Source organism: Giraffa tippelskirchi, chromosome 4, assembly GCF_054371585.1.
Source record: "Giraffa tippelskirchi isolate mGirTip1 chromosome 4, T2T-mGirTip1v1.2.pri, whole genome shotgun sequence".
NCBI lineage: Eukaryota > Metazoa > Chordata > Mammalia > Artiodactyla > Giraffidae > Giraffa > Giraffa tippelskirchi.
In genome coordinates, this window is record NC_137278.1 from 22,855,435 (window position 1) to 22,878,639 (window position 23,205).

At 37.2% G+C, this 23,205-nt stretch overlaps 1 protein-coding gene across 9 annotated transcripts in view; it reads right to left on the reverse strand.

The window, feature by feature from the left end:
- NBAS (NBAS subunit of NRZ tethering complex) overlaps positions 1–23,205 on the reverse strand; it is a 325,229-nt gene that overhangs the window by 153,859 nt on the left and 148,165 nt on the right. For all 9 annotated transcript variants that reach the window (XM_081595917.1, XM_081595916.1, XM_081595914.1 and 6 more), the window contains 7 exons: positions 22,394–22,456; positions 20,245–20,367; positions 15,660–15,762; positions 11,817–12,046; positions 8,984–9,096; positions 5,236–5,349; positions 496–609 (listed from right to left, as the gene is read on the reverse strand). In XM_081595917.1, coding sequence (XP_081452043.1) covers positions 496–609; positions 5,236–5,349; positions 8,984–9,096; positions 11,817–12,046; positions 15,660–15,762; positions 20,245–20,367; positions 22,394–22,456 — 860 coding nt within the window. The remainder of the gene's footprint in view (positions 1–495; positions 610–5,235; positions 5,350–8,983; positions 9,097–11,816; positions 12,047–15,659; positions 15,763–20,244; positions 20,368–22,393; positions 22,457–23,205) is intronic.

Consider the following 23,205-nt stretch of genomic DNA (forward strand, 5'->3'; position numbering starts at 1 on the left):
AGACTTGAGTTATAATTTCAATATCAGTGGCAAGCTACTTCCCAACTGCTCAAATTCGAAAAGCGTTTTGTGATCTTTTAAAGAAATTAAAGGATAGAAATACTGACAAAATAGTCACAAATTACAGATATTTCAAATTTGAAATTTTTTCTTTTATATGACAAATACATAAAAATTAAAATATTTACATAACATATTTTGTAATATTTTAAAATTACAATATTTTACATAAAATTGCTATTAAAATTATGAGCCTGCTTTTAATACAGAATGGAAAGCAACCATATCCCAGATAAAACGTAACCCTTTGAGCCCACTAAAGTATTTACATTAATATACAAGCACATGGAATACCTACTTATCAGTGCTCACAAAACACCTCCCAAGGCTTATGAACACAGTGTGGCTGGCTTACCAATTAGACCAAGTGATTTCAAAAGAGACCTCTTCCATGAGAGAGAACATGAGCAAAGTGTTAAGTGGTGTCTACTTCACCTGTGGCCATCAGCTCCTGACAATGCACGTTGGCAGCTTTATAGTCATGGAAACGCAGTGCCTGCTCCACTAGAAGGATGAGAACCTGTCCATGCCTTTCTTCTGGGTCTTCACCTGTAAACACATGCAAACAACTTAATGTTTGGGGCAGTATCGATTGATAGAGGAGTTCCTTAACTATCTTTCTAATTAACTCTGAAATGAAAAATAGAGATTAGAAAGATTTTTATAAGACAATAGGACAAAAGGTCAAGGCCACTTAGACCTTTCAATCTGTTTATTAATCATGAAATTATCTCTCAGTCTCCAAAGTGATCAATGATTAATATCGGCCCCATGCAAAATATAAATTGGTACAACCATAAGGGAGAACAGTAGAGAGGTTCCTTAAAAACGTAAAAAAATAAAACCAACATATGATTCATCAATCCCACTGCCGGACATGTATCCAGGGAAAACCATAATCCAAAAGGATGCCTGCACCCCCGTGTTCACTGCAGCACTATTTACAACAGCCGAGACATGGATGCACCCTAAAGGTCCATCCAAGGGAACGGATAAAAAAGATGTGGTACATATAAAAGGCAATATTACTCAGCCACAAAAAAAGAATGAAATAATGCCATATGCAGCAACATAGACGGACCTAGAAATCATCATACTGAGTGAAGTAAGACAAAGACAAATATCTTATGATATCACTCAGACATGGAATCCAATTTTTTTAAAAAAGAAATGAAATTATTACAGAAAACAGACTAACAGATAATGAAAACAAACTCGGTGGGGAGGGATAAATGAGAAACCTGAGATGAACACATACACACTATTATATATAAGATACATAACAAGGACCTATTTTACGGCAAAGGAAACTCTACTCAATATTCTGTGATAATCCATATGATAAAAGAATCTAAAAAAAGAATGAATATATGTACATTTATAATTGGATCACTTCACTGTACACTAACACAACATTGTAAATCTGTGATACTCCAATAAAATACAGATATACCAGCCCTAGACCAGCCATTCCAATGTAGGTAGGTAGAGGAAATGTTTTCCTACAAGTAGAGAATTTAAAACATTTTTCCTATTTATTTTAGTATTTGAATGTTCTAATTCTAATCAATAATGACAAATAAAAAGATAAAAACCATCAATACAAAGTAAAATGGATTTAAATTTTATAGTTTCGTTGTGATAAAGTTAGTTTGTATATCAGGTGATCTGATCAGGTGGCTAAAAGTAAAAACGTAAGCAAAAACAGGCTCGAAAACAATGATTCTAGAAAAGTCCTACAAAGAAAACCAAGTTCACAGGGAGAAGAGCCAGGAGTAGAACCAGGCTAGAAATTTACTAAAGAAAATGGTCTAAATGTTTAGTTTGAAGAAAATACTAATGGTAGCAGGACAAAACCTTGAATATATGAAATATAATTTAAACTATGTCCACAAATTCTTTGGTACTCCCTTCTAAAGATGGAGCTTATTGCTTTTCCCCTTGAGTGGGGATGACTAGTGATTTATTTCTAACAGAGTAAGCTGTAAATGATGGTGTTTGACTTCCAAGGGGAGGTTGTATAAAGCATTACAGGCTCTGCCCTGCTCTCTGGATCGATTGCTCCAGGAGAAAGCCAGGAGTCACCTTGTTGAGAGGATGCCCGAGAAGCCCCATGGAGAGCTCCCCAGGGCAAGGGGCTGAGGCTTCCGACACCAGCCAGAGAGCAACGCAGGCCTGTTCCAACAGCTGTGGAAGCCATCTCAGGCTCACCCAAGCCCAGTCAACTTCAAGTGGAGCCTATAAATATTTCCCTTGAACTTGGGAGGGCCTGTGTGACTGCTTCCGTGAATAAGACACAACGGAGACAAAGCTGCCCAAATTTCAAAGCTAAATTACAGAAAAATGACATGACGCATTTGCTGGTTTCTCTTGGGATACTCTGGGAGCCCTCAGCCACCACATAAGAAATCCAGATAGTCTGACAACAACATAAGGAAAGATGGTAAGGAGAAACCACAAAGAGAAGAGAAAGCCCGAGCTACTCCAGCCCCCAGCTTTTTCAATCTTCTCAGCCCAGATGCCAGGCATGTGAACAAAGCAGTCTTTGAGATGAGCACGGCCCTAGCCACTATATCTGACTGCAGTTTCATAAAAGAAACTGAACTGCCCGGTCAACCTTCAGAACTGGGAGAGATAAGAAGACATGACTGTTGTTATTTGAAGCTGCTAGGTTTTAGTGTGGTTTGTAAAGCAGCAATAAACAACCATAGCATTCTGTAAGTTTCAGATACGTGTCACCTGCCTGTGATCCCTTTCTTAACACCACTCCACCCCCAGCTAAATGTTACAATTGCCTTTCAGGTTCTCTAACATCTGTTTACAGAAGCCATGGACTACCATCATACCCCATGATGCATCATAGTTCGGTGCTTCTGCAGCCCTTTAAGATGCTAAATTCCCAGAGGGCAGCAGGTGTGTAACAGAACTCTGTATCCAAAGTACCTGACAAAGTGGTATTCCTTTCCTCTCTGGGGCCTCTATTTCCCCATCTGTAAAATGCAGCTAAGAAGAGCCTGCAGTGAACAGCAAAAGAGCCAGTGTGTTAAAAGGGCACAGAAGGAAGCTAGCACACAGCAGTCATGGATTCATAGTAGCTATTATGTGCACTCAGAGGGCTCACAATAAAGGCACCATGTTGAATGAAATATGGATACTAGTCTTCTCTTTTAATGATACTGGACTGAAGTTATAACAGATTCCACATTCAAGTTTGTGAAACAGAGGTGGTCAAGTTGACACGGTTCCAAATACGAGAACTAAAATAGCTGCAATAAAGAAAAGCGATTTGAACACCAGGTGTTCCACATAAATGTACTCCGCAGGACTGAAGAGTAATGTTCATACCATTAAAAATGCAGGCTTATCTTGATCACTGATATTCCTATTTTTAGTTCAGTGTCACAGGGATGAAAATGGAAATTAACAATAGTAGGCAGCTACATGGAAAATGTAGACAGCATCCCTGACTGCTTCATTAGTTGTCTATGAACTGGATCCTTATGAAATTCTTCCCTGATGATCAGAGTGCTTTCAAGTTTACAAAGAGCTTTTGTATGCATTAACTCATGTGGGTCTCATAACCTAGACTTAAAGCAAGGGGGTGTCATTCCTATTTTCCAGAAGCAGAAGCTGAAGCTTAAGTCATTTAGCAAATGAATAGGAGAGTAAGGATTGGACCAGTCTTCAGACCCCACACTCAACTTCTCTGAAGCCATCCAAGAAAACCTCCTGATGGATGCCTGGGCCCCAAGTGATGCCCGAGCACATCTCCAAGGCCAGAGGTAAAAATGCTAGTGTTATGCTTTCAGATAGGCTAGAAAAGGACAACTGACACAATAAAATTTACTAAAACTATAGGCCTTAAGAAGAAGAGCTCTATTTAGATTTTAAAACATAAATGTGTCCACCAAATATACATATATATATATTTATTTATTTATTTAAAGCTCAAAATATAAACAAAAATCCTCTTTACTTTTTTTAAGCTAAAAATGGAATTCAACCCCAATTTAAGTAAAACAATTTCTGGGGTTAAAAACATCTTTAGGCAAGACTAGATCTTGAGGCATGTAGACTACCACTGGGGGGTTTTTCCTTCTCTCTCAAATGGACTCATTTTCAGAAAACTGATCAGACAAATGACTGCCAGCATCCCCAAGGTTGTATCCTTATGACTTTAACTTAGAAAAGAACAATATGCCTCTGTCTTCCTGTGTTTATATATCAAATGTCAGGAAAGATTTTGATTGGTTTTTCATGAGTTGCACGGTCACCCTTGCACTGGCAGGAGGACAGTGCCAACCACTGTGGCAAAGCATCTTGACTGGCAAGTCTCCTGAGATCACATGGACTGGGAAAGGGATGGGGTCCCAAAGGAAGACCACTCAGCAAACCAACAGACATGTCCAGTATAGAGAGCTAGTGTTTTGAGTCGGCAGGCGGGCTCATGTTCATTCTTTCAGTTGAAATGGGAAGGTATTTGTCACAAAATTGTGCTGGATTTGAAAATTTTAAGGTGCACATTTTAAAATCTGTTTAAGAAGATGAAGACTCACTTGAAGATATCTGATAGGTGGGATATACATTGGATGAGACAAAAATACAAAAGAAAAATGTTAAAAGACTGGTAAGCACAACAGTGTGACACATGAAGTGTAGACTCAGAAATGCTCTGTTACTTAACCCCTGCTGAGCAAGATACTTAACTTCTTTGATCTTCAATTCCCCTCATAAAACAGGAAGAAAACATCAGCATCATTTAACAGAAAATGAAATAAGATAATGCATGCGAAAACCTGGCCAAACAGTAAATGCACAAATTTTTCTAAGTAATTATTCAGGTTCAAAAATATTACACCAAATGTGGAAACTGAAGGTGAACTAGTTGAGCTGGCTTGTCCTACTTTTTAAGTTTTCTGGTTATAAACGGTAACTCTGATTTCTCTTTCTGACCCTGCATGACCATGGAACCCCAAATAAGTCTGCCTTCATTTAAAAGACAGAGGTCCAAGCAGCTCAACATAGGAACACATTTTTATAACACGCCAATCTTTCTGGAAAAGACAAGACCTTGCTGAAAAGCAGCTCCTCTCACACCTAGTAGCGTATATTCCAGTGTTTTCCTAGGAGAGTGCACAGAACAACAGATTCTGCAGTTAAACATTCAAAACTTACCTGCTACCCTCAACAGCTCAGCAAGGCCCAGCAGCTTGGTGGACTGCTTATAGCATGTGGGGGACTGGCAAATACACTCCTTGATGAGGCCGATCCGATCAGAGCACAATCGCACTACAAAGAAAGACACACTGATGACTTGTGACCAGGGACACAGCACAGGTACGATGACCTTCCTAATTTAAGACAAATGAACAAAATGAAAACTGTTTACCCCCAGATCAATAAGAATTAAGGAAAAGACAATTTAAAAAAATAATAAAGTTATTGTTGATTCTGAATAAATAATGTACAATAAAGATCCTTTATCACCAAACTTCTGAAACACAGCAAGTGAACTGACGTTCTGAAATTAAGAGAGAAGTGCTACATTTTCAAGTCAGGACTAATGGAAAATTTGAAAGACAGTGGTATTTGTCTTTGAAAATTTCATATACTTCCTGGTATACCTGTTTGCCCACCATACTTCAACTTCCCAAAATCCATTCCAAATGCCAAATATCCACTTTCTACCTCCGCCACATCACTTCAGTTGGGAGAGTAAAAGTCCTTGAGGCACTCACTTTATATAAATGATATAAAGGAGAAAGGCAGTAGCTTTTCTTTGGAACAGGCTTTTGGAGGAAGGGTAAATTTTCATTAGTATTAAATTTCAGACGTTCAGAAAGGTTTCAAGAATGATACAAAGAATTCCTCTATAGTTTTCACCAAGATTAACCCAGAATTCTCAGTGTTCAAGATATAACTTTCAGGGCTGTCTAAGGAATATTTTACTATTATCTCCATCTGAGGAAGGTAAAGTTCAAAGCCATTAAGTTGACACAGATCACACAGCTCCAAGTGGCTGAATAAGAATCTAAACACAAGAAGACAAAATCATGACTGCATGTCATGCCTATCAGGGTGTTAGTCCCTCAAAGTCAAGTGGTACCCTTTCATTATTTTGGTTGCTGAAATAAACGTGCCTAAATTAATTTTTATTGAATGTAAGGAAAGGAGAGTGGAGAGAGAAGAAGGAAGAGACAGTAGGGGAGGGAGAAAGGGAGAAGGCAAAAGCGGGTAAGACCACTCTAATTCTGCGAGCATTAAGAGAAACTCCAAGGAAAATCCAAGGACAGCTGATACTTGCAGAGCTCTTACTATGTCCCAAACACTAAACATAACAGACTTAATCTTTGTAAGCAATTCGATAAGATGCTTATTACTACACTCATTCTGTAAACAAGAAAAGTTAAATGCAAAGAAAGGTTAAGACAAGTGTCCAGTTATTCAGCAATACGTGAAAAAGTGGGTTTCCCTTGTGGCTCAGATGGTAAAGAATCTGCCTGCAATGCAAGAGACCCAGGTTGGATCCCTGGGTCAGGAATATCCCCTGGAGGAGGAAATGGCAACTCACTCCAGTATTCCCCCCTGGAAAATCCTACGGACAGAGGAACCTGGCAGGCTACAGTCCAGGGGGTGGCAAAGAGTCAGACACAACTGAGTGACTAACCCTAACTAACCTAAGGCTGGGCTTAACACAACACTCTTAAGTTTGGAAAATCGATGGACTCTATTGTAGAAAAAACACAGAGATAACTGAAATATCTTAAATTGGTTCACTTGAATATAAGAATAACTAATACAACGTAGACATCCAAGATATAAGGAAAAGCACACACATGTACACACACAAGGAAAAGCACACACATGTACACACACAAACACATCATAGGTGACTCTTACATATGTAATCATTTTTATATATTTCTGATCCTGTTTTCTATTAACTCATGCATTATAACTTATCTAGCACCACTAGCCTTCACCTGCTGGAAACATCAACTCTGAGAGTGTAGGCAAAGAAGGGCATCAAAACAAAGCAAAGTGACAAAGTGAACACTGACAACAATAATAAAAAAAAAAATAGCTGGACCATAAGTCTTTAAATATCAAGTTACTTTGTTGATCCAGTATTACTGATGAATATGAAAACAGCTTAAACCTAAATTGCACCTGTGGCATAAATACAACAAACAGTACAGAAAAGGAATATTCCATCTCGACATCCAGGAGTCATTATAATAGGAAACTCCAAATCAATACATCAAACTGAAAAGCTGTCAGGACATGAAAGCAATGTCTTTCTTAAGATTCTCTTCAGTCAGGAAGTTTCTCAGCGAGGTGGCAGATTTAGTTGAAGATATTCAAATCCATCAGCTGATGTGCAAATATTGCTACTTGAGTACCACAGAAAAATCAGAGCACAATGTAATTTTCAAACTTCAGTAGCATTTGGGAAACCATTTTTTTTTTTGTATTCTATCAATCTGCTTGGATTAAATAACTAGCCAAAAGATAAACACGCAGAGTCAAAGCTATAATGACCTGACCTAACAAGAGATACAAGAAGCACAAAAGTTTCATAGTACTTTAGACTCTCTCATGATTGAAACCTTCAATTAAAAATATACGTGTTATGGGGGAGATGGCTCATAATTTTAGACATTTGAGAATAAACTGAAAATGCTCTCTGGTAACTCTGATTACTCCCCACAATTTAAAGAAGCTTTAAGCTCAAAATTTTACATGAATGGTGCAAGTGAATAGACTTTTCTAGCAATTTAACAATCACCTTGAATATACCTATTTAAGACGCTGCAGGATATGTACAATCACACACTTCTTATTTTCAAACAATAATCAAGATAATAGTAATACTATCTTTCAAAAATCTTAGAAATTTGTCCAACAAGCAGAACTTTCATTTTTAGTAAAACTACAGTGGAAATCCACACGAGAATGTCTCCACTGGCTGACATTCCCTAAGATCCATCTGACTCAAATCATCTCAGGAGATAAACACACCCAGGAACCTGTAACAGGCCATCACCGATCGATGATATTAGAAATTAAAAAAAAAAAGAGAGAGAGAGACACAATTCCAGTGAAAATTTATCAAAAACCAGTGATGAAAGGAACTTAGCTAAACCTCTTCCACTTCCAATTCTGAACATTTCAAGAGTTAGAATAAAGATAAGAGCACTTTGCTATACACCTAACACAACACTGTCAATCAATTATACTTCAATAAAAATAAATAAAAATAAAAATTCTTCCAAGAATAAAGATAAGAGATTACATGGAAACTAGACAAGCATACCACGAATCACCAAACACACTCATTTCATTTAGGGCACTGAGGTCCAGGACTTGAAGCAATAAAAAATCTGCCTCCTGCTTATCAGGTGAGGTTCAGGACCCTGGGAGATGCCCACTGTCCCGAAAGGACAGGTGAGTTGTTTGGGCTGGTACTAATTTGACTTCCACCTTTAGGTAAAAGAACTTTAGCAATGCTAACATATTGTTAGTAATTTAACTTTAGAAATTAACAACAATTTCCTGTCATTCCCTCTGTTAAAAAGAAAAAAATATGGATTTAATTAAAGAATATTCTACAGTAAGCATAAGAAGAAATAAACTATTATCATTTAGAGCTACTTCTAAATTATGCAACTGAAACAAATAAATTTCAGTCCAAAACTGATGTAAACATGAAACTCTCATCCATAATCCCCAATTTCTCTTTTTGCTTTATCCAACAGACTCACTGCTGTACCAATGTCTGAAAAATGGGACAGAGGGCAGAACCTATTGCTAGTGGATTAAATGACCAAAAGTACTCTTTATTTAGACACCTAAACAGGAATACTAGTGAATTTATGCAAAATAAGTTAATAAAAGTGCAACACTTAAGTAGAGAGCTCACCTTGCAAAGGCAAGATCTTCACCCCAAATTCTTCAAGGCACCCCAGGGCCTGGATAAGATCGAGCTCCTCTTGAATGGCAGCAGGTCGATCTGTTATCAGCTGTAAACAGCACCTAGGACAAAATCATTTTTAAAGTGGAAAAGTAGCATATGTTCAGCTAAACTGCTTTTCTATGATCGACAACACAGAGATCCAACACATTTATCAGACAGCGACTTCCTTCCAGGTATTCTGCTAGAGGCTTTCTGATCTCTTACTTAATCCTCACAGCAAGCCTGTGAGACAGAAATATTACCACCTGCTTTTCAAGGAAGCCAAAATTGAAGCTCAGAGGTGAGCGATTTGCGCAGGTTACAGCACGTAAGGTATCAGAGGATAAAGCAAGATACATTAGCTCCGGGCCTAGTGCTCTGTTTACTGTTGACTCCAAAGATGATGATGATATAAAAAGGATTAAGCCAAAAGACGGAATTCAGATAATTTCCAGTTATTCTTCTAAGGAAAGCAGAAGTGTCTTGATTTCGGTCACAACTTTGTCTCTCAAAGGAAAAAAGAATAACCTAACAAAGTGCACAAGAGACATTTTGCTGATCAGAAACAATCAGTTGGTGACACGGTACTGAGATAAATGTAAGTGACAGTGATTTGATAATATAAGAATTTGTGATACCTATGGAGGATTTTAAGCAAATTTTGTGAGACTCAGAGAAAGCATACTTGATAAATTTTAGTTAACAACAAATCTGTTTTCTGAAAGATGCATGTAGAGGAACAGTGGGGCATGAGACTAGAAAAGACAGGCAGAGATCAGGCCATGAAGAGCTAAGGATGCTAAGATCCTGGACCTTCACAGGAAGATGTCTAGGCCAGTGTCTACCTACATGACCAACTGACAGATATAGGCCTATCTTGTTCTTGCAAAAATTAGGGCATTTAAATCAGATAAGCACTAACACCTACTACTGGTTCAAGGGTAAACAGTATATAACCTATTTATGGTATCTACCAAAATTCCAACTGCATTTACCTTTGAACACAGGAATCCCAGTTCTAGGAATGTATACTACAGATAGGCTCTTTTTGAAATAAAATACACTAAATCAGGAACTAATTAAATAAATTACATAAATGTCAAACAATGGAATAGTCTACAACCACCAAAAAAAGCATGCAACAAAACCCAATATATAGATAGCGAGTGAATAAAACAAAACAGAGAAAGGTATGTACAAGTAGTAAGCACTTGTGATTTAAGAAAGAAGAATGTAACATTCAATAAGATATTCCAGAAGGACACACAGGAAATGAATTAAAAATATAGAGAGCATTAAAGATAGGGGAACTATAATGAGGAGAAAGACATTGTCCATAGCTATCTTTCTGTACTTTTGAATATTTTATCTCGTGGCTGCATTGTTTCTTCAATTAAAAATATTAGTAAATAAATAATAATTTAATCAATAAGAATGGATGGCTATTTTCTATTTCAATAAAACTGTGAATAATTAAATATATCTGAGCTCACAGGTCACAATCAGATGGTGCCACGTTATACACACATGACATTTTTAAAATTAAAGTGTGTCCTTATAGGAGAAATTCCATGGACAGCAGAGCCTGGCGGGCTATAGTCCACGGGGTTGCAAAGAGTCGGACATGGCTGAGTGACTAACACTTTCACTTCACTTTCATAGGAGAAAGGAGATGGATGAAAGGAAAATATTGCAAGCATAGTTTTTAAAATGATCTTTAGGAGCATCTGTCAAGAAGATTTAGGTCAAACACAACTCCCAGTTTCAAAGGCTGTTCTATTTGATATTTTCATCATCTGAAATAGAAATTCTATCCCTTGCGAAAGGAGAAAAAATTTACTAACTATTTTAAACAACTTTGTCAAGTTTAACAACATGCCTTGAGAAAACATGACTCTGGTAAGATTTCACTGGGGGGGGGGTAGTTACCTTTAAAAGTCTTGCTAGAGTTGAAGCAACTACTAGTCATTTGAGGAGAAAAGTAACTCTAAATAACTACCACAATCTTTACACCAAAATAATCCAAATAAGCCTAAAATTTCAATGCAAAAATAAAACAACTGAAGTAGTAAGAAAACAATATGAAAAATGACTTTAATGATCTTTGGAATTAAAGGTCTTTCAAACTCTGACACAAAAGACAGAAACCTTATGTAAAGAGAAAAGAATAACAACTACAATTTTTAGAAATTCTAAATAGCCATTTGAAAGATAAATTATATGTAATAAAAAAGTGGCAACATAGTTAAGCCATTAAGAGAGGCAAAGGGCTAAAGTTCTACATGCAAAAAAAAAAAAAACTCCTAAGAATCAATACCAAGAAAAAGGAATGCTAACTTTCCTATACAACAGGCCAAGAGAGGAATAGAATTCCCAGTCCATAAATTTCCACTTGGAAGGGACTTTTGGGTTTTATATCTAATCAGGTCCCCTGTCCCAAAGCAGACTGGAAACCATGTAAAGGATACAGACATGACCTAATGTGCTAAAATTTTCCAGAACCTGGATTTGCAGGCTACCACGTGAATTGCTTCCAATAGAAGAAAAGTATAACCTTACAGAAAATCAGCTAGAATGAGTGTGGGAAAGTGTGCTAGAGAAAAAGGGTCATAAACTAATGAACATTCATGATGTAATTAAGTTTTCTTTCTATATTCAAGCACTAAGCAACTGTACCCCAAACAGAAGGGTCACTCTGTACTTGTGATAACATATTTTGTAAATCAGAGAATAAAACCAACAATGCAGTGTGTGTATTCTGACCCCACTCTCTCTTATGGAGAATACAGAGTTCCTCTACCTGGCCAGATCCATGCAGGTGTCAGTGAGGCTGGTAGAAGAATTGAAGTACTCTCTGCTGGCTGCCAGAACCAAGTCAATACTTTTTTCGTAACTGACCCTGTATTGGGTTTTTCCTTTATGGGCTATACTAGTTGGTGGATTTATTGAGCAAGCACTGCAATGCATCATCTGCCCAGCCAGGTGGATGTTCTCAAGGCGACTGGAACACAGAAGACTTTCTGTAAATATCTGGGGAAAAGAATAAACTAGAATTAGTGCTTAGAAAGAGAGGACTCGATTCTCAACATAACGGAAGCTCTGATATCCAAGTATGATAAATTTAAAAAATACATCCATTCTACAAGTAGAGGTTGCACAATATCGTGAAATGTACCTAAATGACAATGAAGCATACTTTAAAATGCTTAATTTTATGTTATGTGAATTTCACCTCAATTAAAAAAAAGAATCCCTCTTTTAGCAAGAAGAAATAATTTAACTGAAAAAACTAATGGTAAGCAATTTTCATGTGTTACCATGAATACTTAAGTAAAATACCTAAAGTTCATACTCACTAAAATCAGGTCCATTAGATATACTGTCTCACACTCTGGTTAAACTATAACATTTTTATTTTTTAAAAGAAAATCTTTGAATATGGTACACATAATTAATGACTGCTTAAAGCACCTAAAGTCAGTCTCAGAAGTGTACATGCATGCTCAGTCAGTCACATCTGACTCTTTGCAACCCCATGAACTGTAGCCCGCCAGGCTCCTCTGTCCATGGGATTTCCCAGGCAAGAATACTGGAGTGGATTGCCATTTCCTTCTCCAGGGTATCTTCAGTCTCACAAACTAAACACCTAAGCTACAAATGTTCTCCTTTCACCTCATCATTGCTGCTGCTACTGCTAAGTCACTTCAGTCGTGTCCGACTCTGTGCGACCCCATAGACAGCAGCCCACCAGGCTCCCCCGTCCCTGGGATTTTCCAGGCAAGAATACTGGAGTGGGTTGCCATTTCCTTCTCCAGTGCATGAAAGTGAAAAGTGAAAGTGAAGTCGCTCAGTCGTGTCCGACTCCTAGCGACCCCATGGACTGCAGCCTACCAGGCTCCTCCGTCCATGGGATTTTCCAGGCAAGAGTACTGGGAAATGGTTGCCATTGCCTTCTCCATCACCTCATTACTAGCATGACAATATACCACATGACATTTTTTTTTGCTAATCTGCAAATTAAAAACTATTTAAATACAACAGAAGCTACTTGATGGAAGGTAGTTGTGCAAATGCCACAGTATTTTAGAAGGCAACTAATAGCACCAATTAACATAAAATTTATTCATAATTGAGGTTATTTACTTATTCCAAAAAAGTCTCATTAAAGAGATACATTTAAGCCCACACCAATCATATCAACATATAATCAGCACAAGAATGTCCCCAGGAGAATGTCCCCAGGACTGCTCTTTCCCACCACACCACTGTCGGATGAGGAGAGAAACAGAAGCAAGAATTGAAAAGAAGATTTCATGGATAGGCAACAGTTTTCTTATAATAAGGAAGGCTACCCAATTATGATAGGATCTCCTTATTTTCACTTGTTCTAAGCTTCTGGAAAAGGTAGTTTTAGACAGGCATTTACTAAAATGACTGGCAAGGATAAAATTACTAATCTCCAACGAGGGATCTGTTATAAAATACATATTGTGGCAGAAAGCAAATTATCAGGCAGTAACCCTAATCACTTATACGACAGGTGAAAACGGCTTGCTGCAGGTGACCAAAATGACTTAGGTGTAACAATTTCTCTTTTCCTTTGATTTATTCAGGTAAGCCATAGAGAGTCAATGCCCAATACTGAAAAATACAATTCACTCCTATTATTTTAAAGGTTTTGCTGAAATGAACAATACATATTTCTGCTCTACAGGCTATATAGAAATCTTGCGCCTTATCAAAATTGAGCCAATGAGTTTTCAAATTAATTTCTAAGAACAAGAAAAGTTAATGGCCACAAGTCAGTAAGACAATATAGCATAATTTAAACAGCACTAAAATATTTTAAAATGCCAAATCTCAGCTATCCTCTAGAATCAGTTTAAGACAGTTATAATATGCTTTAAAATGTTTTCTCAAAGGAGAAAGACTCACAGCACAAAGTTGTTAAACTATCAAAGCCTAATACAAACGTGTTGAAATATAACAAAAACGATTTAATATGTCAAGCTGTTATGATAGATTACACAAAAGTAAGTTCAAGTGTAATATATTTAATGCCAATTTTTCAGTCAGAATCAGAAAATACCAGGACATAATGCTACGTGCACATAAAAACACTACTTTAAGCATACTAATGACAGTTAAGATTTGGGGTTCCATGTGCATATAGATTATTTTCTCCCAAAATTGAATTTCCAGTTTTGCTTTAGATACAAGGGGGATGTTACTGGCAGTTGTGCATGGTCTGAGACCGTAATCATCAATATAAACTTTACACCCATCAAGCACATAAAAATCTGAAGTTCAAATATAAAACCACTCATTTCTCAACAGTCTATGTTCATTTCTCAGCAGTGCTCTTTTGTTAAAACCACCTTGAATTAAAATACAGCCAATTTCATATAACAGAGACCTATTTTATAACTCTCATTTTATCAACAAATTATGCTTCGTGATTGTCAGAGCAGAGCAACACGAGAAATATCCTACACACTTTGGATCTCGCTTATTTGATAGGAAAATTCAAATGGGAACAATCCTTTGAACTGTATCTCATTAAAAATGGGTTAGCTGGATCATTTTTACATGCAAAGCATGAGTAATTTGGTGGTAATACACATACCTTCCAAAATAAGGATTAAATCCTCCCGGGTTACAATTCTAGACAACTAGCCATCCTTAAGTACCCTTTGTACACAAAATACTAGAATATGCACTGGGGGAGCTGAAGATGAACATGATCTGATAATGCTTGCCTAAAGGCTAATGACCAAGAGGAAGAAACACACATAAAAACACGCAAGTCACTACATTTGAAAGAAAGGCTGCAAAAGAGATGAGCTATATCAAAGGACAAAAGAAGGCATTTTGGAGGACATGATTAGTGAGCTGAATCCTACAAGTTATCATCAATTTTCAAATTTAAAAGAGAGGAACATATTCCAGGTAGGCAAAGGGAATAATGTGCAGAGTCACAGAAGCAGGGAACAGCATGGTGAGCGGAGGGACTCAGGACAGATCAGACACCACTGGAGCCCAGGGGACACGAAGGAGAGTGTCAGAGGTGAGAATGCACAGGGTGGCTGGAATCCCCAGTGGCTTTTTATGACAGAGTAAGAGATATGGATACTTTCTGACTGTAGATAGGGAATAAGCAGCTAATTTGAAGAAGAGTGTAATGAGAAGGTCTGTTTCAGAAGAATACTCTCAAATCAGTGTAAGTTAGAAGGAGACATGGAAGGAGCGGAACAAGTCTGGAGGATTATTGTAACTTAGCAGAGAGGAAGACAGGACAGATTTGAGAGACTTTTCTCAGGTAAATGAAGTAGTTTTTGGTGACCACCAAAACTATGGAAGAGAGGCTTGTACTTGATGTACAATTATACTTGACGTACAATTCGGAGTTTTCCAGCTGAGAATTAATGCACTAAATAAATGTGTGGCAATGAACAAAGAAGACAGAAACGTAGATATGAAAGTGCTCCAACTCTAAAGCACTACTCAATTACCAGCTATTAGTCAATAACTCAGTCCTATTACTTAGAGTGAAGCTTCTGGTCATCATCTTTGTGTTCAATCAACAAAATCTAACAACCAAAATTTAAAAATTAAAAGGAAATACTAAAATCTGTCAAGTTACCTCATAGCAAGCGTCAGAATCTAGACACGTGTAAACGTTCTGCTGCATAGTTAGCATGTCCTGCAGCAACACTCTCCAGTGAGACTCGCTGACAGGAGGCTGCCTGGAAGGAGAAAAAGAGACAAGAAAATTGCTGTTGTCAATTGACCAAAAGTAAAAAAATTGGTACCACCATTCTATATGCCACACAGCTCCTGGACGATCAATAGAAGTATATTTCATTTGAATTTCTAGGGAAAAAAACTTGGATTAAAGACAGAGGGAAAAGGTGGGCAGTGACACACCATCAGAGATGCTGGCAGAGCAACCTCGACACAAAACTGGAATAGCATTCTCTGACTATGGCAAAGGTATACAAGCTGTGAGTTTCTATGGTGAAATAAAGCACACGGCCTAAGATAAAGCAGCTGCGATACAGCAGAAAAAGCACTCGGAGACAGGAGAATGCATTTCAAATTCCATCTCCATCACTTTGCAATTGCCAGCAGGGTATGTTCTTAACTTCAACCACACGTGCAGACGGAGAAGGCCACAGAGGCCACACATGGCTTGAGTCTGGAGGTGGGAAGCGCAGCTGGTCTGCAGGGTAGCCTCAGGGGTTCCTCTCAGTGGGAATCTCGGCAGAGTCCAGGGAGTCTGGGACAGAGTGCCACGGGGGTTCCTTCCACCAAGGTGCCAGCCCAGGTGGGATGAGACAGAGCCCTGCAAGGCAGTTGCAGTTCCTATCTGGCTTATGAAGATGCTTCATTCCCCACACAAGTTGGTATCTATCTCAACAATTCCATAGCCACAGTGTTCAGGGTCCTCTCAAATATAAGCCAGTGATCACACACGGGAAAGTTCAAAACAGCAAGTCCCTATCAGGTTCCCCAGTTTATCAACAGCTTCCTTTGGTCAGAAGCAATTTACCAGTCGGGGCTCGAGCAGTGAGGCCTACACAACCTAGCTGTTCAAATACCATGTCATGTTAGTTTCCAGAGTCACAGACTTAGATATTTGATGGCTCAGATTCTTCGGCAGCAGCAGAAAAGGTTTTGTTAACAATGCCCCAGGGACTCACATACTAGCTCTGTGACTGCAAGTATTTAATACTCCTGAATTTCAGTTTTCTAACTTAAAGTCCATCTCAGACAATGATAAGAAATGAAAGAGATTAATGAGGATAAAACAGACAATTGAAGCAAGGTTTTTCCTAAGTGTAAAAACAGGCTCAATTGCCTACATGGAATTGAATAAATTTACTAATTTCTTTGAACTTCAGATCCCTTTTTTGTATATTATGAGGATTAACTTAAACTGCTGCTGCTGCTGCTGCTGCTAAGTCGCTTCAGTCGTGTCCGACTCTGTGCAACCCCATAGACGGCAGCCCATCAGGCTCTGCCGTCCCTGGGATTCTCCAGGCAAGAATACTGGAGTGGGTTGCCATTTCCTTCTCCAGTGCATGAAAGGGAAAAGTGAAAGTGAAGTCGCTCAGTCGTGTCCGACTCTTAGCGACCCCATGGACTGTAGCCTACCAGGCTCCTCTGTCCATGGGATTTTCCAGGCAAGAGTACTGGAGTGGGGTGCCATTGCCTTCTCCTAACTTAAACTAGAATGTATGAAAAGACACACCTCATATTTTTCTCGTACAAAAGAGCATCCAACAAATGTGAATGAATGAATGTGAAAGTTACAAATACACTATTTGTTTTTCTGTTGTCACATACACCATCACGAATATTGTTTGGTAGGAGGGCAAATGTGCTGTAATTCTCTCCACCTCTCTTCAAAGTTCATCTTTGTTGAATATCTATGAGTTTGTAATCACCATTTATGCTTATTTTCAAGTCTTGAAGTTCTATATAATCATGACTCTCATTGCTTGAAAAGGGTAGGTTTTGTTTTTTGTTTGTCAAATACCAACTGGATGCTTCTTTTCCATGCATTGTTTTCTTTCTTATGCATTAAAACCAAAATTTGCTTCTAGCATTTTATATTTGTTACACAAAATAAACAATTATTTCTATTCCATATGCAATAAACTTAAGGGAACACATTCTTTTCCAGCATACAAATACATAAAACAAGCTGACATATTTGCAAGTTTTCAAGGATAATCCCTGAAGTGCTTCCCTTAGTTAGACGTTGGTATGTGAACTCTTTGGGTGGGCTTCAAAAAATTAAAGGGCTCTTTCAAATTTGGCTTGCAGGCAAAAAAGTAGCAAAATGTTTGAAAAATTGAGTGTCCATCTTGCACAAGCTTCATAAAACCAGACCTGGGCACTGTCTAGTTGAATTCAAGTTCTCATGCCCAGCTGTTCTTCTGGAAACCAGAAACATGGGACAGATGGTATTAATGCTTGCTCACACATGGCTAGCTGTAAGTACAGGTTCTAATTAAAACAAATTATAAGACATTATTTCCAATGGTCTTTTCAGAATATATGCAGTAAATAAGAACCAAGAGTAGAACTTGGCACTATAACAAGAGGTTTGAAAACTGACAGAGAGATACCTGAATACAAACATGATGTATTAGTTACCGCTTTGAAATGAAAGCATGTGTTATTTTCCAGAGAGAAAATAGTACAGCATTAAAGATGGTAAAACCTCATCTGTGACACAGTCAGTGAAACCTGTCAGCATTTAGAATATGCATAAGAAAATTCTACAGTTGCTAAAGGTCAAGCTGTGGTAGCATACATGAAATAATCAAGATTCATTTCAAGTTGACTACCTTGAAGAAAGAGGTCATGCTCTCTTATATATTCTCAGTAAGTAGAATACTATAAGTAGAAATTAACTTCAAAGACTTCAGAAGTATTTGAGGGATTCAATGGAAAGACAGCAGGTAATCTAGCAGCAGCACCAACGTTTTCTTATTGAAGAGGGGGTTCTAGAGTAGAGTCAACATGGTGGGAGAAACTGATCAACTGTTCACAGCTGTAAAGAAATCTTAAGACTTAAATTGTCAAAATCTTCTAAATTATTCATTTAAAAATTGAGAGATGGCCAGTGATATATAAGATTCCAAATTACATGCACGGTGACTATAACACTTGCCCTAGATAAGCTGATGATTTCAAGGGAAATGTAAGGCACATAAATCAATAACTATAATAAACTGTCCAAAAAGAGAGGAGGAGCAAGTTTTAAGACTTCCTATAAATTTACAATAATTTTCAGACTTACTACAGATCTATAACAATTAATATAGCATGGTTATTAGAGGGTAGACAAATAGATCAATGGATCAAAATAAAGAATTTCAAAATAGGCCCCCATTACATGGATAACTGATAGTCAACAAAGATGCAAAAGCAATTCAGTACATAAAGCATAGTCTTCTCAACAAATGATGCTGGAATATTTAGGTATTTACAAAAAAAATCTATATCGTGAATGATAAACAAAAACGAACTCTCAAAATGGGCCATGAATCTGATTGCAAAAGGAAAAACTAAAAATTTTACTACAAATGGCAGGAGGAAATCTTTGTGGCAAAAGTTTCACAATATGACATCAAAAACACAATCAACAAAGAACAAACTGATGAACTGGATCTCATCAAAATGTATAAAATAATGCACTTCAAAAGACAGGTATGAGAATGAAAAGATAACACATAGATAGGAGAAAATCTCTGCAAAAGCATATATCTAATAAAGAACTCATATCCTGAATATATAAGAAAACTCAAAATCAGTAAAGAAACAAAAGCTCAATTTTAAAATGATCTAAGAAGATACACTGACCCAAATAATCACGTAAAAAGATGCTCAATGTTATTACTCTTTGGAGAAAGCAATGGAAACCAAAATTAGGTACCACAACATATTAATACCTATTAAAATAAACTTAAAAAGATCAACCATACCAAGTATTGACAAGGATGTAATTCTCCTAAAAGACAGATTAAAAAAAAAAAAGTACAAATGTTTGGAAGACAGTTTTTCCAAGCGTTAATCTTCCATCTATCAATACGGTCCTGCCATTCAACCATCATGGATCAAACCCAAGGCAATGGAAGCACATGTCCACCCAGAGACTCAGGCACGAGTATCCACAGCAGCTGGATTTGTAACAGCTAAAACTCAAAGTAAACCAAATGTCCATCAACATGTAGGACAGATCCAGAGTGCAGCAAATCCATCGATGGAATAGTAGTCAGCCAAAAAAATGGAATAAACTATGGATGTATGATACAACATGGATGAGTCACAAAAAAATTATGCTGACTGAAAGAAGCCAGACAAACAAAGAGCATATTGATATGATTCCATTTACAACAAATTCTAGGATATGCAAAATAAGATACAGAGACAGAACCTGGGCAGGGGATGGGGTTGTGACCGGGAGAAGCAGGAAGAGGAAGAGGATTATAAATGTGCAAGAGAAAGCTTTCAGGGGTGATGGATAGGTTCATTATTTTGAAGAGGTGAAGGCTTCATGGGTACATACATGGATCAAAATATATCAGCTTCTATACTTTGTATGTGCAATTTATTATTGGTCAGTTATAACCCAATGAAGTCACGAAAAGAAAAAAAAGCAGTTCTTGTTTCTAATCATGTACAATTCATAATTAATTGTGTTTATTACTCACTTTCGACCGGTGTGCCTGGTCAATCTAACCATCAGCTTGCGTGCCTCTTCTGAGCTAGACTGAGTATTTTTAACATAGGAAATTGGTTTCTCAAGTCCATGTTTCTCCAAAATCTCTGACACACTGTAAGTAAAAAAGAACTTTTAAATACACTTTGCTACCAAACAAACAGCTCTGAGAATCTTAAACACTTAGGTTTAAGTACTTGAAACAAACAAACAAAATAAAGTAGCACAAAGAATGACCCAATTTTACACATTACATTAATTCTCAGCCAAAGAAAAGCTAATAACTATATATCAAATCTTATTTTCCCTACTGACTTTTATTGCAATATTGTTGGGATAAGTTAACACTTTTTTAAACCCTGGCATAGCCTTATCTCAAAATCTTTTTCACAATTTTGCTGTACTCCAAAAGCATCAAGTCAGCAAATTAAACCAAATCTATCATTGCAATACCCAGCTTTAACTCTTAACAATCCTAGTGAGTATTTTGTTATAGGCAAAGCTGCTAGAAAAGCAATAAGCAAAAGATTTTAGAGTTGGAAAACCACAGAAATATTGTAAGGCTTAATCTTCCTCAGGAATCCATTCTACAAACAAACAAATAAAATTCCTGTTCTTATATGGATCTTCTTGGGATATCTTATTCCATAATTATCAGCACTGTATACACACCTTGTTGTTCTCACCAAATCTCACATTTATGAATTACAGGTCAGATAAAATTCAGTAACTCTTCATAAAGGTAAGTTTAATGGGTCATGTCACCTGATATTATATACACTAAACATTTATCAACTATTAATGGCTATGAGGTAAAACTGGAACAGGAATGAAAAGCTTTCCTTTTAAAAGGTTAGTAAATTAAGGTGAACAGTGAAAGACTTGTGAATCATCCAGAAACCTACAGGGTGCTACTGTCTGCCTGAGGTACTGAGAGCATAATTTGACTATGAACACAATTCATGGTTACATCCAAGAACATGAGATGAAATAAATAATGTTTATCATGTAGTAATAATTTTTTATGAAATATATTATGTTTATTATACTGTATCTCTTTGGGAAAGCTTCTTCCCATTTCATTAGGGAAATAAAGGAAGCAGTGTAGATTTGTAAGGAATGAATCTATACTGACTTAACAAATTAAGTTTTGTTCAAACTATGCTCAATTTTTTAGAGAGGCTACAGGGAGGAGAGAGACATCAAATTAGTAGATTCCACATACTTATACTTAACATATTAACTTTATCAAGTGATGTTATTATTTATAATTTCCACAGCAGTATATTGGAAGAACAAAGTTTATTATTCCTAAAATTTAATTTTTAATGTAAATATTTAAAACTTACATGCAAGCACATTATACATAAATATAAAAACAAACACCAGTAAACAATATTACACTTTCTGAATAGCAACTTGGAAATGTTCAGTCTCCAAAAGAGCTTAATCTTTCATTTTCACAGTAAAGAATATTGCTAGTTACTACTATCATCCAAATATTTAATCAAATGAAGTACATCCCCCAAAAAGGAAACTAAGGGGCAAAATAAACACTGTTTGCTGGTAGATGCAGTAATTGCTGAAGGCACTAATATTTCTTATTTACCTACTAAGTGTGAGGTACTTTAAATGCTGAAGGTGAAAGTGAAAGTCACTCAGTCATGTCCGACTCTCTGCGACCCCATGGACTGGAATTCTCCAGGCCTGAATACTGGAGTGGGCAGCCTTTCCCTTCTCCAGGGGATCTTCCCAACCCAGGGACAGAACCCAGGTCTCCCGCATTGCAGGCGGATTCTTTACCAGCCGAGCCACAAGGGAAGCCCTTAATCTAATATTAATTTCACATCTCATGTGTTAGATATTATAGGTATTACAGCTAAGAAAACCATAGGCTCAAAGATCACACAGCGAGTAAGTGACAACAACCCAGATCTGAACACACTTCTACTAGTCTTCAAAGTTCATGTTTCCACTACTGTAGCATTCTGCTGAGATAAGCTCATATCAGATTCATTCACTTCTAGGAGAATCAAGCAAATACAAGATCAAAGTAGAAATGACCACTGGGCATATCTAATGTAACATTTCTTGGACAGATGTCTTTAATCAGCATAGAACCAGACTGTCCGTTTTCTCACCTGAGAATGTGCTCCAGTTGGTCTACCATGTCATGAAGCACTGTGGTGACCTCTGTTTTCTGACTGAAGGATAAAGAAAAAAAGAATAAAAATTAGGTTTTAGTAGTAGCTTTTTACCTAAAATACCAAACTCAAGTTAAAAAAAAAAAAAAACTGATGTTTCCCTTGGACGTTAATACATAAAAGTGGTATCATACTGTCCAGGTAAAATGTCAGTCTCATCTCCTACACTTATTCAGCATCTTTCATAACTCAAAAGAGATTAAGATAAAAAATACTAGAACAGAAAGATATTTTCTATTAAAGATTAGTGAGACATGGGCAACTATTTTCCTAAAGACTTTTAGTTCAGTTCTGATGAAAAGCAAAAAAGAATTATAAATCAACTGCAGTCTGTCTTTAAGGAAGTGATAAAGAATAAAGCTATCATTTATTTCTTTTTTTTTTAACAATAAAACAGATTAGGAGCCATGGCCCTGCACAGTGGCTTTGTCCTGGTCCTGTCTACATCACCCGTGACTCTCACAGGACGTGTCCATTAGGATCCTATATACTCAAGGGTCTTTTACATCTCATCATTCACGCTGCCTCCACTGCAATATTTTAAAATAAAGGAGAAGTACACAGTCATCATATAGATAATTCCTACCAGGGAGTTGAGACAAGCAAACTCTCTCTCAGGAAAAAATCAGATGGGAGACTAGGAGAAACATTACCATGAAAACAATCATAAACTAGTAAGAACAGGGCTGGTAGGACAGACTTAGTACAGCACAACACACATGCAAGTGAGAGGGACATGGCAGAAAAGT